General features: G+C 30.9%; 1 protein-coding gene across 1 annotated transcript in view; it reads left to right on the forward strand.

The window, feature by feature from the left end:
• Window positions 1–16,454, forward strand: part of LOC107443225 (G protein alpha o subunit) — a 124,575-nt gene that overhangs the window by 99,620 nt on the left and 8,501 nt on the right. The window contains exons 4-7 of the mRNA XM_021144307.3: window positions 783–943; window positions 5,720–5,848; window positions 11,088–11,217; window positions 15,114–15,267. Coding sequence (XP_020999966.1) covers window positions 783–943; window positions 5,720–5,848; window positions 11,088–11,217; window positions 15,114–15,267 — 574 coding nt within the window. The remainder of the gene's footprint in view (window positions 1–782; window positions 944–5,719; window positions 5,849–11,087; window positions 11,218–15,113; window positions 15,268–16,454) is intronic.

A 16,454-nucleotide genomic window follows, 5' to 3' on the forward strand; every position in this document is an offset into this window, starting at 1 on the left:
CTTTTTTGAGTGCAGAAAGACTGTCATACTGAAAGAGATCATACTGTCATGTATGAAATACTTTTGTCATACTGTCATCTATGACATACTTTTGTCATACTGTCATGTATGACTTTTTTCTCCATATCATAGAATCCATGCCAAAACCTCGAATCTGCCACTAATGAAATCGAATTTTTGTTTAATTTTTTGCTTCATACAATATTGACACGGGAAAAATTCATTTGACAATTTTTTATACATTGATAGCAAAATAAAATGTTGTTGTTGTTGTTGCTTATCCCCTTGGTCAAGAGCCCTAGACCAAGTCTAGAAGATCATGTCGCATCAGCAAGTCATACACAATCTCTCCATCACTCATCAGTTGCCTCACAGAGGCACCAATGCAATCCAAAAGATGAGATGGAGAAGCGATTGCCGAGCAATGACAATAGGCATAAGTCTTTTCTTTCGCTCTGAAGGTCAAATACTTAATATGGCCGGTCCTAAGCCTTGACAAAGCTGTTTGAGCAAATCTAGGACAAGTGCACTGCAGGGATAATCCGGGGGATTTGGCGGCATACCAATCATCTGGTATGCCGCCAATCCATGATTATGAATAATCCATGATTGCTCCATGATTATGAATAATCATGGAGCAAAATAAAATGTAAAATTGATGAACTATGTATGATAATCATATGATATAGTTCATCAAATATTTCAATTCACATATTGTTATTAAAATTAAACAATTTTAACCATACAATATTGTATAGGAAATAATAATTATTCCTTTTTAGGCTGATGGTAAAATGGTATTCGATGTAGTATCGAGAATGGAAGACACAGAGCCATTTTCAGAAGAACTTACTCTGGCAATGAAAAGACTCTGGGCCGACACAGGTGTTCAGGAATGTTTTGGGAGATCCAATGAATACCAGCTCAATGATAGCGCCAAATAGTGAGCATAGCATAACATACTTCCTATAGGATAATATACCTACATCCAAATAATTATAACAGTTTTTCTTTAATTTCAAGTTTGCAATGACAATTTCTCGAAAATAATTCTTTTAAAAGCATTCGCATACATGCAGAGATGACAACTGCTCCGGACACGCCAAAATAATTTTAGAAGAAACGGTAAATAACTAGAAAGTAAATTTCGCAAATATTTGACAAGTTTTGCTTGCTTTATGAAAGATATAGCATGACATAGTGGTGAATTAAATAAGCCTACGAATTATTTAGAAATAAGGTGGATAGAAATCTACTAAATTGAATTTATTAAACGGTAATGTAATGTAATGAAATGCAAAAGGTAATCTAATTTATCTCTGTGAAAGCTTAAAAATGAAACCAGCTCAATTGATATTACCTGTTTTTATAGGTATCAATACTGAATGCAAAATTTCTTCGTTATATGGCGCAAACAATTTCACCAGTCCAAAATAGAACACTCTCTTCCGTTCATTACAATGAATTTTATTAATTTATGAAAGTGCAACTAATTCACTGATCAAATTGCTTTTAAGTTTTTAACATGTTGAACGCCATACTAATTTTACATAGCTTGCACGTCTAGTTCAACGATAAATAACTACAAACTAAATTAACAAATATTAGACAGATCTTGCTAGTTTTTGAAAAAGTTTAGCATCACATTGTTGAAATGGTGGTAAATTGTATAAACCTACAAATTGTTTAGAAACAGAGGTGGATAAAAATGTGCTAAATTGAATTTATTAAACCAAGAATCACAATTGATAAACTACCACTTTAAAATATATATTTGCTGTCCGGAGCAAGTTGGCATCTCTGTACATGTTGTCACAGTGACCTATGACAGTGTTGTTTAATTGGGTTTCATAAAGCCATTTTTTTAAATTTCAGATCAAAGTTTAAATTAATAAAATTTTGACCTGAAATACACAAAGTTAGAATTATGAAACTCAATTAAACAAAACTGCCGCAGGTTTGTAAAAATATGAAACAAGAAAACATTGATATGAATTAAAAAATATTTTAAACAAAAGGCAGCAGTGAAAAAAAGGTATCCCAAAATATGCTAAAATGATCATCGTCTAGCAGTAATATGTAAATGATACATGTTTGAAAAATAATAATTTTTGTTTTGGTCTTATATCGTTGAATTATAGATAACAAAAATAATTTGGCCAGTGCTGTAATTTTTTATGAAAAAATGCTTAGAATAATCCTAGTATATTAACATGCCTAATATAATTCTCATTTGATTATATGTTTAAGGTAGTTCCTATAGGCGCGATAATATTCCTAATTTAATTTTTATTTACATGAATACTTATAATAATATTTTCGACTATAATAATATTTTTCAATATCATTTTATGTAAGGATCTGATTTTCCAGTTACAAATACGATTAAGTATGGGAATTCATTATGATTTTTATTTACATGATGACTAAATCTTGCTAGATGTAGTTTTGCTTGTAGTTAAAAAGTTTTTTTTTACTTATGTAACCAAAAACTGTAATTTTTAAATTCAATAAAATCATGTTAACATAATCTAGAAATGCTTAAATCGCATACTATAAAAACTTTATCAGCTACGTTAAAAAATCATATTAAAGTAATTTCATAATATTTTCAGATAGGTGTGCTGAAAAAAAATTTTTTTTTGATAAAATTTAGGTATCTAATCGAAAACGCTTGCATACGTGTAAAAAAGTTCTAAGTTATAACCACTTTTAAAATTCATTTTAAGACATCTTGTCAAGAATGAAGTCAAAAAAAGTATTTACATTAAGGATAGCAAATTTTAAGCGAGGGAAAAAAACAAATTCCGTTGAATCTCATCTGAGGAGGATGAAATTATTAACATCAAAACCTGTTGATTGTCTGATGAAAGATAGAGATGTTTCTTTTAATTGCGTTTAAACACCAATGCGTTTTTTCCTCTGACAATCATTTTTGTGTTTTCAATCCCGTCTTCATCAGTAGTGATTCAGTAGACTTCGAAAGAGTCTTTATTTGTCCCATAAGTGAATATTAATCAGCGACCCCTAATGATTATTCTTCATTTTAAATAAGGATTCTAAAAATATACATTAAGTGCTATGGTAACGAAACACCTTAGATATATTTTTACTTTTTCAAGAAGAAAAACTTTTTTAATATTATTTATATTACTTTTCAGAAACGTATTAAAGAAAAATCACGTTTATATTCCATGCGTTTTTATATGATCATGCCATCTTACATAAAATCACTCTCTATAATAAGAAGCAAAAATAGTATTCCCTGAGATATTGAATATTAGAAACTAACTTAGGAACACGATTTATTAAAAGCTTATTATAGGCCTTGAGAAACAAGCGTTAGAATTGTCGCTGGTCCCAATTTCACTAAAAATATCACTAAAGTGCCTAAAACTGTTCAAATGTCCGTTGTAAGCAACTCTGAAATTTTGCAAGTGATTAACATATTGCTGACCGGTCACGAGTTAACTCTTTTTTTCGTGGCCAAACGATGGTGACCGGTCACGAGTTAACTCGTGTTTTCGTGGCCAAACGTTGGTGACCGGTCACGAGTTAACTCGTTTTTTCGTGGCCAAACGTTGGTGACCGGGCATGAGTTAACTCGTTTTTTCGTGGCCAAACGTTGGTGACCGGTCACGAGATAACTCGTTTTTTTGTGACCAAACGTTGGTGACCGGTCACGAGTAAACTCGCGTTTTCGTTAGCAGTGTTTTCGTGGTGACTATTTTAAAAAGTGGGCGTAATTTATCTTACTTTTCAAGTTTTACTATTTAATTCTCTACCAATTTATTTTAACTTTACGAAATTAGATATATTTGCAAAACTTGTGGTGTACCATTACACATAGGTAATAGTTAACTTATTATCACACGGCATTAGAAATTAAAACATTTTTTAAGTTTATTTATATTGTTTTTCTTCCACATCCTCTTTCAAAACAATAGCCGGACACATGGGGTAATTTTCAGAAAAGTTGCCGGGCAGCAATGTGTTAAGAAAACATTTCTATCCATTATAAAACAGGGTTCCCACGGTCCTTGGGAATTTTAAAAAGTGGTAACAAAATTAAAACAAATTTTGATATTTTAATTTCTGTGTAGCCACCACTAAAAATTGTTTACTAAAAAATATATATATGAATGAAAATTCCAACACTCAACGATAAAAAGGTATGTTAAAATTAAAAAAATATACTGTAGCATCGATCTAAATTTACTACCACTTTTAAAATTTTTCAAGGACCGCGGGAACCCTGTAAAACTTGTAAGATATCCTATAACACTCTGCTTCATCTTAAATAATTTAGAATCTTAATCGAAAAAAAAGAAAAGGAAATATGAAGATATAATGTTTAACGAAAAAAAAGTTTTTAATATTTGACAAACCAAATCGAGAACAATAAAAGCAAATAATGGAATCAGAATCACTAAGAACGAGTTTAAAAGTTCTCAAAGCATTCTCATTAGACAAATAAACTGTCTTTTGCCCTCATAAGTCCCTTTTTTATCAACTTCTCTAAGAATTATCCACACTTGATAAAGTTTTTTTTTCTCACATAAAAATTAATTTGCGATACTTATCAAATATATTTCTTATTTCTTTCTCTCAACAAATTCTGAAAATTTATATTATATTAATGTTATACATAATGTTGTTGTGAAACGAAAGGAAGTAATTAAAATCTTCTAAAACAACGTGTCAAAGGTGTTGCTTGATTAAACACAAACATCATTTGAGATCAGGTAAGTCTAGAGAATGAGTGCCTATTTTGAGGGCTTGAAACACTTAGACTTTTAGTTATATCTTCGTATTTTTTAAGCCAATGAAGTACATCAAACAAGCAATATCCTACTGTTACAGTTTCTAAAAATTATTTATTTAATATACGAGGTGGTTCTTCTCGGAGCTCGAAATTAAATATATTAAAACAATTTAACTATCTATTTTTTCATGAAACTAAATAATTATTTTCCAGAGTTTAATATCGTTTTCCTATTAGTGTGCACAGTACATTTGTTTACCTTGTCATTGGTATAATGTGTTCTAATAAATTCAAAAAAGGTTTAATTCGATTTTGTAACTGACTGTACTGTACTGTCTTCATATAAAAAAATCAATAATATTAAATAAATAATCCCAAGAAACTGAAGCAGTCAGATATTACTTGATTTAAAACTTAATTCGCTTCACATAATTTCAAATCGGAAATAATAGTCCATATGTTTCAAATGCTCAAAAAGCAAGTGTCCATCTTCAAGTCTTTCCAGACATGAATGAAAAGAAACAAAGGGGATACAAAATAAAAATTTAATGTTGCCAACGGAAAAAATAAAGTTGAGGAAACAAAAATAAACAAACCACAGTTGCCGAGAGAAAGAAAAAGAAAAATCCCAGAGGCAGACGAGGGGCAAATCGGGGTAAAATGCATTTTCATGTTCTATGGAAAGAGGGTAAGTAACTAGTGTCATTAACAAGGGAATCAGTATTCATATGAATAAAACAAGATTCTCGGGCATCAAGATGAGCTGATGTGACTAGGATGGAAATAATTTTGGCCTTGTCGAATATGAATTTCCTCCCAAGATTACAACAATTATTTAAATTGTCAGAATCTATTATTATTTTGAATTATTAATTTATTTTGAATGTATGAAGTTAAGTAATAAATAAGTAACAGTTTTTATGAATGTTATTTTATGTTATCTTTATTTTACAGTTTTCTGGATGATTTGGATCGCTTATGCAAGAAGGATTACATGCCAACAGAACAAGATATTCTCAGAACGCGAGTAAAAACTACTGGAATAGTAGAAGTTCATTTCTCATTCAAAAATTTAAATTTCAAGTAATTGATTTCTTCCTAGTTCCCCTTTTTTCAATGAATCACTCAGAAAGATGAACTCAATTAATTTGCATTTAATAAAGTTTAAGTTGGACATCAATCTATATACTATCGAAAAGAGGACAAAAATTTTAGCACTGGCTGTAAATGTTCAATTTGTCCCGACGCTTACGATGGCTTTGTTCGTTAAGAACAAAGCCATCGTAAGCGGGAGCCATTAGGGAGTCGCTCGCACTGCTGGTTGGAGAGTTGGGAGTTGTGAGTTCAATCCTGGCTGCTGACAAAACCGGCATGTATACACAAACAAATGCATGTTAAATCTTTTGTGGATGAAAGTAATACTGTTGGTTGTGGTGTGGAAGTTTGGAGAGATTGTGCCACCTCTGGTGCTGTCCACGTCGTCTGACCATGATCAAAATTACAAAGCTAGCAGTCCTGTAGTTGCTTCTTGTGTGGAAGTTTGGAGAAAGGTGTTCCACCTCAGGCACCGTCCCTATCGTCTAATTGGGGTCGAAATTACATGGCTATCAAAAGATCGAGGTCGGAAAATGGGGCTAGGGGCTTGGTCATAGTTAGGTGAGGATGGTGTTTATTTCTTCCCCTATTTTCTGTACGGCAAACTTCTAGGAGGTAGCCAAGCTCATTCTTCAAAAGTCTCATGTTACTATGTTATACGCAACTGTGAAATGGTTTAGCACGATGACTTGAGTTGCTGGGTAACAGCGTCTTGCACTGTTAGCAGTGTTTTTTAAGCTTTTTTTACCAGGGAAAATTAAAAAAAACCGCAGTTTACTTGAGGCAAAACTAAAATTTTTTATTACACATACCATCTTGCTGCAACGAATTATCTGGTCATTAGAGCAGGCAAGTAACTTAAATACTTTAAAAGTTATTAAACTTTTTTAAAAATTGACAATTGGCAAAATTTTAACACGATGAAAATTATTAAAGCCAATAAATAGTTGACAATTTTGCTCAAATTTTTAAGGCAGATAATACAGCGTTGAAATAAATTTGAAATATTAAAAAATTTAAAAATTATTAATAAATAATTGAAACATTAAAAAAACACTTTTCCTTTTCACAAAACCGTGGCTTTTCTTAATTTTGGCTTTTTGCGCCATTTTAGGAATTAGCATAGAGGGCGCTGGCTAAATATAGACTAAACGTAACTTTACAGTCGTGAATAACTGTTGCAAACTCACAGCAGGGAGTCGTGGTGGCTCAGGGGATAGAGCACTTACCTCCCAACGAGTTAACCTGGGTTTCAATCTCAGCGATCCACAGTTGAAACCGCAGTGCTGATGTAAAATTTTCTCAGTAATAGACGGATCATGGGATAGAGTCCTCTTGCTCTCAGCTAACCTAGGGAAGTTTTCGCTGTTTTCCTCTCCCTGTAACGCAAATGCAGGTTAGTTTCAGGAAAAAAGTTCTCACGATGTCAAATTTATCCCAATACTCGATCCAGGAGTTCCCTTGTCTTCTGGATTGGGTTCGAAATTACAAGGCTACGGAGTTGAAGATAGCTAGCCGTTATCTCAAAACTGGTTGGGCTGTTCAACAACAGTTATAAAACTCACAACAGTACTGAAAATGACATATTATTTTCAAAAAAAGCGTTATTTCATTGTGACGGTTGTTATTTCATTGTGAAGCGTTATTCATTGGCCTTCGAAAAATAGCCCTTCTCAAGGCATGAAATCAAGGCTTTATGGCATGAGATCTGGCCTTTGACCTTTCTCTCCCAACTGATTATCTAACTGACCCTTGACGGGAAAATAGAATGCTTTCCTATTGAACATGCACCCCAAAAGCTGTGGTAAAAAAAATTTCCTCTTTTCCTTTCTATGTAGTATATCCAACTTATATTTGATGTAAATAAACCATTGAGACCATCCTTCTGAATAACTCTGTATTATTATGATTGAAATTATTATTGAATAAATGACTTTATTATTATTTATTATATTTTGGGCTCTTTGTTTTTAACTTTATAAGTTTCTTGAAAGATTATTTTAATAACAAATACACTTTTTGTATTCTTTTTAAATCTCTCTTAATTGTTGTGTTTGAATTTATCGTTGAATATTTAATAAGGATTTTATTATTAATTATTATATGTTAACTCTTTTTTTAAAGTTTTTTAATTTTTTTTAAAAAATTTACTTTAGTAACAGATACATTTTTTGTATACGTTTTATGTCATTTTAAATGTGTTAATAGAAACAATAAGAGTAGACATTGAATAAAATTTCAAAATATTTTGAATTGTAAAATTAAAGTATAATTTATACCATTGAGGAGAACAATCACTCTTTAAAGTTGTATAACAAACGTATTCATTCTTTAGTGCGATAGAAGATGCAAAACATAATTGGAGGGAAAAAAAACATTTGCTTAAGATTTTGTTCCTTTTATATAGAAATTTTCTCTCTCATACCTTTTTGGTTGATTTTACCACTAAATTTCAACATTGTTGAAATTAAACAAAAACGTGTCAGACGCTATTCATTGATTTTTATGACATTCAGAATATTTTTGAAACATAAATATAAGTACTTATGTTTCACAGTGAAGAGAACAAATGATCATTCAAAGAGTGCTATTTAAAGTATTTATGATTCACAATGACGAGAACAAATGATCATTCAAAGAGTGTATTTAAAGTACTTATGATTCACAGTGAGGAGAACAAATGGTCATTCAAAGAGTGCTATTTAAAGTATTTATGTTTCACAGTGACGGGAACAAATGATCATTCAAAGATTGCTATTTAAAGTACTTATGTTTCACAGTGAGGAGAACAAATAATGATTCTAAGAGTGCTGTTTAAAGTATTTATGTTTCACAGTGAGGAGAACAAATGATCATTCAAAGAGGGCTGTTTAATGTATTTCTGTTTCACAGTGACGGGAACAAATAATCATTCTAAGAGTGCTGTTTAAAGTATTTATGTTTCACAGAGACGAGAACAAATGATCATTCAAAGAGTGCCAGTTAAAGTACTTATGTTTCACAGTGAGGAGAACAAATGATCATTCTAAGAGTGCTGTTTAAAGTATTTATGTTTCACAGAGATGAGAACAAATGATCATTCAAAGAGTGCTATTTAAAGTATTTATGTTTCACAGTGACGAGAACAAATGATCATTCAAAGAGTGCTATTTAAAGTATTTATGGTTCAGAGTTACGATAACAAATGATCATTCAAAGAGTGTTATTTAAAGTATTCATGTTTCACAGAGACGAGAGCAAATGATCAGTCAAAGAGTGCTATTTAAAGTATTTATGTTTCACAGAGACGAGAACAAATGATCATTCAAAGAGTGCCATTTAAAGAAAACTGAAAAAGGAGTGAAAGGATTTTCTTCGCAAAACTCTTATGGTTGTTAATAAAAAGTGGGAAAAACATATTATTTTTAGTATTATGACCATTTTAGAACTTATGTCACATCTTTTTATTTCATTTGTAGCAATATTTTTTGTTATGTTTCGTTCGTAGTATAGCTGCCAACCTGTTACCATTCTTTTCAGAACGTTAACCGAAGTGCGAGTTGAAATGATAGTGAAGCAGTGATTAAAGTACAATGTTTATGAAACATTTAACTATTGCTTATGTACGATATCACATGTCTATTAGGTCTTTAATTTAGAAATCACATCATAGCGTGTAATAAACTAAGAAACAAATATTAAACATCAAATTTGTTACCACTAGGAATTATTTTTTCTCTGAAATTAAAATGTAATTATATATTGAACATGGTTCAGAATTTTTGATTTTCAAAAGTGTAAAATAATCATCGTTTCTGTCTTACCTTCAAGTTACAGTAACATTAAAATTTCTGAGTGCATAATGTTCAGTTAAGTTATCATTAGTTTAAGTTATGATAACTGGAATTGAAAACATCGAAAATGAAGCAAAATTAGTTACCTAAAGTTTCCTTATCGACACATTTTTATCGCTAAAAGAAGGTCATTTTTGTTTAATAAACATTTTCAAAAATGTTCAAACAGTGTCTACAGCTACAACATTAAAACTGTTGAGTTGTCATCTAATTATTAGAGACCAGACTATCAGATTTTTAGGCAAAACTGTGAGTAAAATTATTTGAAAAATTTGATTAAATTTATCTTTCTTTAATGAAGTCCGGCTTGTGATTAAGAATTGTCAAGTGGGGTAAAGTGTGCATAAAATCAACCTTTTTTTGAAGAAGAAGAATAAGGCTCTAAAATCAAGCTATCAGCATCATTTATTTTACCAATCAATAACACCATTTAACAGTCATTCAGCATCATTTAATCAACAATCAATCATCATCATCAACAACAACAACAATCATTAATCAATTGTCATTTAACAATCATTTACTCATTTAACATCCTTTCAATGATTAACAATCATTTTTAAAATCATTAACAATAAACATAATTTATTTTACCAAAAGTTTTGTTACATTTTATGCACATTGGATTCTTATAGATTAAATATAAAGCTTAACTTATCTATTTTGTTTGATTGTTTTCTTACAGTAATGCATTAAAAATAACATGTTTTGATGCACCCACTTTACCCCAGAGTGTGGAAAAGGGGAATAGTTCTATAATTAGTAAATACCTGATTAAAAATAACATATGTAAATATCGTTTTAGAAATAAAAATACTCTTAAATAAATGTATTTTGCTAATATATTTAAAAAAATTAAATGTTGAAAAAAAATTGTCATATTATTAAATTAAAGAGCTTATGTTTATGGCTATCAAAATTAAGATTCAATATATTTTGCTGAACTCTACAAAATTCCATCAATTTAAATAGTTTAATATTTTAGTGTTTGCTTTCGTTTAAATAAAAACCAAAGCAGGTACAGTTAGCTGCGTTCTGCTTAAAAAGCTATGATATTTTTCTACTCCAAGTTACAAAGTTTACTACCAAATGGGAAAAAATTCGAAACAATCACTTTTTACAGCAACAGCCTGATTGCAAGAGACGTCCAAGCTAGTGCTTTGGTTGAAAAAGTGTGACATGCAGCAGAAAAAATAGATGGTAAAATTTTTTCAATCAGCGGCGCCATCTGTTGACAATATTTTTATTATCTTTCAAATTGGTAAGAAGTAAAAGAATGAGATAGAACTCAACAACCAGTATATTCCTAGATCTTGCATTTTCTTTTATTGTTTTTCCCATGTTTCCATTTCCCCAAAATCATAAAATAATGCAATATTGACCGTCTTTTCCAGGTTATTTGATGTAGGCGGCCAGCGATCGGAAAGGAAAAAATGGATCCACTGCTTCGAGGACGTAACTGCCATTATCTTTTGCGTAGCGATGAGCGAATATGATCAAGTATTGCACGAAGACGAGACGACTGTAAGTCTATTCATCACTGTAAAATCCGTACCTCTAATAGTTAACTACTTTCAACTTTTCAACCATACGTTTAAAATCCGTACTTTTTAACTGCAAGATAAAATTAAGAATACGCTGAATCATGCAAATTTTTTGCATTGTGTTTACATTAACAACTTTTCAACATTGCAGCAAGTTTGCATGGTATAAATGATTAAAGGTCTAACTATCTGGGATAGTTACGTATGTATGATTTAATTTAGCTACATTTCTCAGAAATTTTGCACAATATCAGTTAGCTTAAGATATCGGTATTATTTTTCAATATTGATCTATTCGGATAAAGTACATTTTACTCCACGGTAAAAACGGTGATGTAATAGCTCTTCAAATTTCATGTCGAACAACTCAAAAATTGCATGTTGGAACACTTTATTTCATATCATATCGAACGTTCAAGTTAATATCAAAGGGTGTAGTTATTTAAAAGGCTTGCATTTAACTCACTTGCATTCGCACCTTTCTTGAAGTGCTTTTGCTTTCAAAAACACCAATTTTGGCATACTTCGGATATTGTTAATACCCAGATGGTTTACAATCGAGTACGAAATAGCTTGAGTTTGTTATTTCTCACGCTGCTTAGACAACAAAAGTTCGCCGTTACAAAATTTATGATTTTATTTAGTTGTATAATAAAGATAATCATATTCTAATTTTCAAAAATATGTCAATGATATTAAATAATTTATTATTTAATTTTTATCTATTCCTATTCTGTAAAACCTAATACGCATTCATCTTAAAATTTTCTCTGGGCACTTATGTTTGTTTTTGAAATTAATTTTATTTTAAGAATTAGTGTGTGTATGCATCCTAAACCAACTGTTCTTACTTTAAATTATATCGTAGAAATAACTTTACTGACTCTTATGCATATCAAATCTTATTGTTATTATGAATTTCAATATTAACGAACACCGGAAATGGTGGCAACTTCTTTACGACAAAAGTAGTAAAAAGAAACTCTCCTAATCCCAAAAAGTACGTAACCTTATGGCAACCTTGCGTTGGAATTTTCTTTTCATTCACACGAAAATGTTTGTACTAAAAACCTTTTTTTGAATAAAGCAAAAAATATTACAGTTTCAAACCTTTCATCCCAAAAAGCTAAAAATTATTTTTAAAGCTTTTTTAAAAATTATCGTCACTTAAGGTCCATAATGACGTTTCAGCTGACGTCACACCAGCGGCGCCACACTGACGTCACATCAAATTGCATTGTCCATTAAAATTCCAAGAGAAGGTGGATTTCGACTGAGCATACAAGGCTTTGTGAAAAGAAACCATATAATTACCTTGATTTAAGATATTATGTTCACCTTGAGACCAGGGGTGAAAGCGAGACGGAAAAGAGGAAAGGCTGGTAGTAAAACCATTTCAGTTATAGCTAGTTTTGGGGAGGAGTTTACTTAAGGCCTGTTTAGACGATCCAATTTCTTGGACAGAGATTGATTGATATTGATGGAAGCTTGTTTTGCTTTGAACTTTGATCGTGTAAACAGACATCCAAGAACTTGGTCCAACTTCTTGGACGATAGTAGAGCATGTTATACTTTCCATCCAAGTTTTTTCTCCCTTAACCAATCAGCGTCATAGGTTTTGTGACGTCAACAATCAGGTAGCAAATTATGTCATCTTCTTGTCTGTTTTCATATATTTTAGTCCAAATAAATTGATCTGTTGCGGTTTATTTGTGTTATTATGATTTTATTTGAATTTATTTAGTAATTTTAAACTTATGNCATTTCAGTTATAGCTAGTTTTGGGGAGGAGTTTACTTATTCTTTTTTTAAATTTTTCAACAATATCTACTTTATCTTGGAAAAGAAGCAGTTTTATATATATGCCAGAATTATAAAAGAAATCTTGATAGTTACAGATATTTCATTTTTTTCGAAAAAATGCTGGAATGAAATGTTATTCGTACCAGGTTTTTCTCTTTTCCGTCTTGCTATATAAGGGCTTTCACCCATGCAGCTTGAGACTAGCTTTATTAAAGGATGTTTTCACGCTTGAAAACCCTAAGTCGTCCTCGATTTAAGGTTTTTATATAGAAGGTTATATTCCAAGGTTTTGAATTAGGGTAATGTGCACAGAATAAAGCAAATCGTCACAGATCTCGTTTTAAAGTTAGAAGATTTACACATAAACAGCACAACAAATCTTATTAGGTTTACATTAAAAGGGTTTTGCTGAGTTAAAATGAACCTTATGTTGCTATCTGGGAATGTTTTACTAGACCAAACACCAAGGGAGTATGTGTGGTGCTTCACTAAACCAAACACCAAGGAAGTATCTGAGGTGTTTCACTACGTAACTTTTGGTATAATATATTCATAATCGGTTCAATTTTAGCATAAATTTAAATATTTTGGATCATAATTTTATATTCGGTATGAATTTTAATATTTTGAATCATAATTTTTATTTTGGTATAAGTTTCTGTAATACTGCCTACCAAAATTAATTGCAACTTCTTTACACCAAAAGCAGTGAAAAGTAACACTCCTGATGTTTTGTTCGGAGAAACACCAAGGAAGGGATGTTTCACTACACTAATTTTGGTGTAAAATAGTTGATACCATTTTTGATACTAATGTACGCTAAAAAAACATTATAATATTAGATATGCTAAAAACAGATGCCTGATTCGAGTCAGTTACATTCTGGGGAACTTTGAATGAATCAAAGAGTCTTAAGTATCAATTTCATGGTTCAATGCTGAGTTAATCTTAAAATGTACAATGCACCAAAAAAAGGGACCACCTAGAATAACTTTTGATCTAATAATCGGATTTTCCCGTTCTAGAGCTGAATCTTAATGGTTCTACAGGGTGACCTCAGATATGCTATTTAATAAGTGTACATGTTATTTTGAATAACGAAATCAGAACCCAAAACGTACTTTTTATAATAGATACGTATTTTTTTCAACGGATTCTGATTTTTGACCCCAAAACTAGCCGCAATCTAGAAAAAATGGTCCGCATAGCTTGTTCAGGTGAGCGACCCAAAGAGTTTGGACTCCTTAATGATAATTTTACTTTTTTTTGTATTTCTTCATATCTGGAGAACAATTGAAACGAATTGAAAAATATCTTAGCACGCAATTATAAAATTCGTTTGTCCAAAGATAGTTCCATGCCAGGAAAAACTCTTAAATAATCATTATTTTTTTATTTATTAGTAGTCAAAAAAGTTTTAATTGTAAAGTATACAATTTTTTACATCATTTTAAAGTACGTAACTTTACACGCAAAAAACAAAATTTTAGCGAATACAGATGAATAGTTCCAGAGAAATGGAATTTTTTAAATATACGATTTTTCTAAAATTCAATATACCAGTATTTCTTCAACTTATCCTAACATAGGTCCAACTACAACCTTGATAAAAACCCTTAACTTTACGGAATTTTTTTCTAAAAGTGTTCATCATATTTCTATTTCAAAACAGACGTATTTTCCAAAGTTGTTTCACATTTTCAGTATTTTTTTTCCCCTTACACTACCACACGTGACCAGACGTTCTCAAAAAATTAACACAAGCTGAAACTATGTGAAACTGGGTACTTGCAACTCGAGAAGAAGTAAAGTGACAAAGTCTAACCATGTGATTTAAATCAGATTTAATTGGTTACCTGTAAATGACGTCGCGCGTGTTTGTCGAACCTGATTGGCTTCTGAATCGACACTTACAGGAACCCAATGAAATATAAAGGTTGTATGAGATAAATTAGTTTATAACCCTTTTTACGTATTTCAATCATGAATGAAATCAAAGTGTTGGAACAATTTAAATTTTCTGTTTTTATTGCATACAATGTTGTTATTTTAATTTAATTTGTTGTGTTTTAGAACCGGATGCAGGAAAGTCTGAAGCTCTTTGACTCTATTTGTAATAACAAGTGGTTCACAGATACTTCGATTATCCTCTTCCTCAACAAGAAAGATCTGTTCGAAGAAAAAATTCGAAAGTCTCCTCTCACCATCTGTTTCCCCGAATACACCGGTATGAAATCATAGCATGAGTCATATCATAATAATTCATATATCATAATAATGAGGATATATATATTGTGTCAGATTATTTGTAATTAGTTTTCTGCACTCTGGTGAGACAAAGCTTGGGTTGTGTCTGCCAAATATTACGTATATTGAGCGCTTAAATTTATTACAATATTTATTATTATAATTAAATTTATTTATTACAATTAACTATGATTGATATTGATAATTATTCCTCTGATTTTCACAAAGTTCTTGTTTTTTGTTCTTTAAATACTAATATATTGCCTATTTTTTGTATTATTTTTACTTAAAAACAGTGATTGTGAAACATCTTTATGGTTGAAAAAATTGGAAAGTATTTCTTGGATGTGTATTCATTATGAATTGTGGATTACTTTATTTTGCTTGAATTTTAATAACTTATTGTGAACGTTATTTTCAGTTCTTTCCATTCATAGCTACTTCACATTTAACTGACTAAAAAATTAATATTGTTTTTAAAAGAATTATATTTTGAAACATTCATCATAAATCATGTCTGAGTTAATTAAGTTGAATATGCAGGATGACCCAACGCAGTGGTTATAAATTTGGAGAGATGATAGAACACATAATATAGAATGCGTAGCAACTCCATGACCTAATCAACATTCATACGCCTCTATAGGCGTTTCTCCATTATGATCTTTACCCTCACGCGCATTTGAAGCGTTGCATTATCAAAATTTAATTATAAATTCATGTTTTCTTATAATGACAGTTAAAAACTGCATTCAAGCAGGCCCAGGAATGGTTGTTTTATTGTAATATACTGATTGTTGCTGCCAAATTAGTCAACTCTGCAAGTCAATCGGCATATCAATAAATTATGATAAAACTGTGAAGGTCTGGGCTTGTTTGAATGCTGTTTTCGAAAATATTTATTAAAAAACATAAAATTATCTATAAATTAAAAAAAAGATAAAGTTTTGATTCGCGTGCACTCGAACAGCAGGTCTAGAAGGAAAAAATGCCTCAGCGGTGTGTTAAGACATTTCCAAAAATGGTTCCTGTGCTTTTTTCAAACATGGGTCGCTATGCCTCCCCACCAAAATTAAAACCGCCGTGCTGAATCATCTTATATACACTCGTGTCCATAAATTAAAGATAGTTCAGATCACATGGAAATTGAACTATAAAATAAAATTT

This window comes from Parasteatoda tepidariorum, chromosome 6 (assembly GCF_043381705.1).
Source record: "Parasteatoda tepidariorum isolate YZ-2023 chromosome 6, CAS_Ptep_4.0, whole genome shotgun sequence".
NCBI lineage: Eukaryota > Metazoa > Arthropoda > Arachnida > Araneae > Theridiidae > Parasteatoda > Parasteatoda tepidariorum.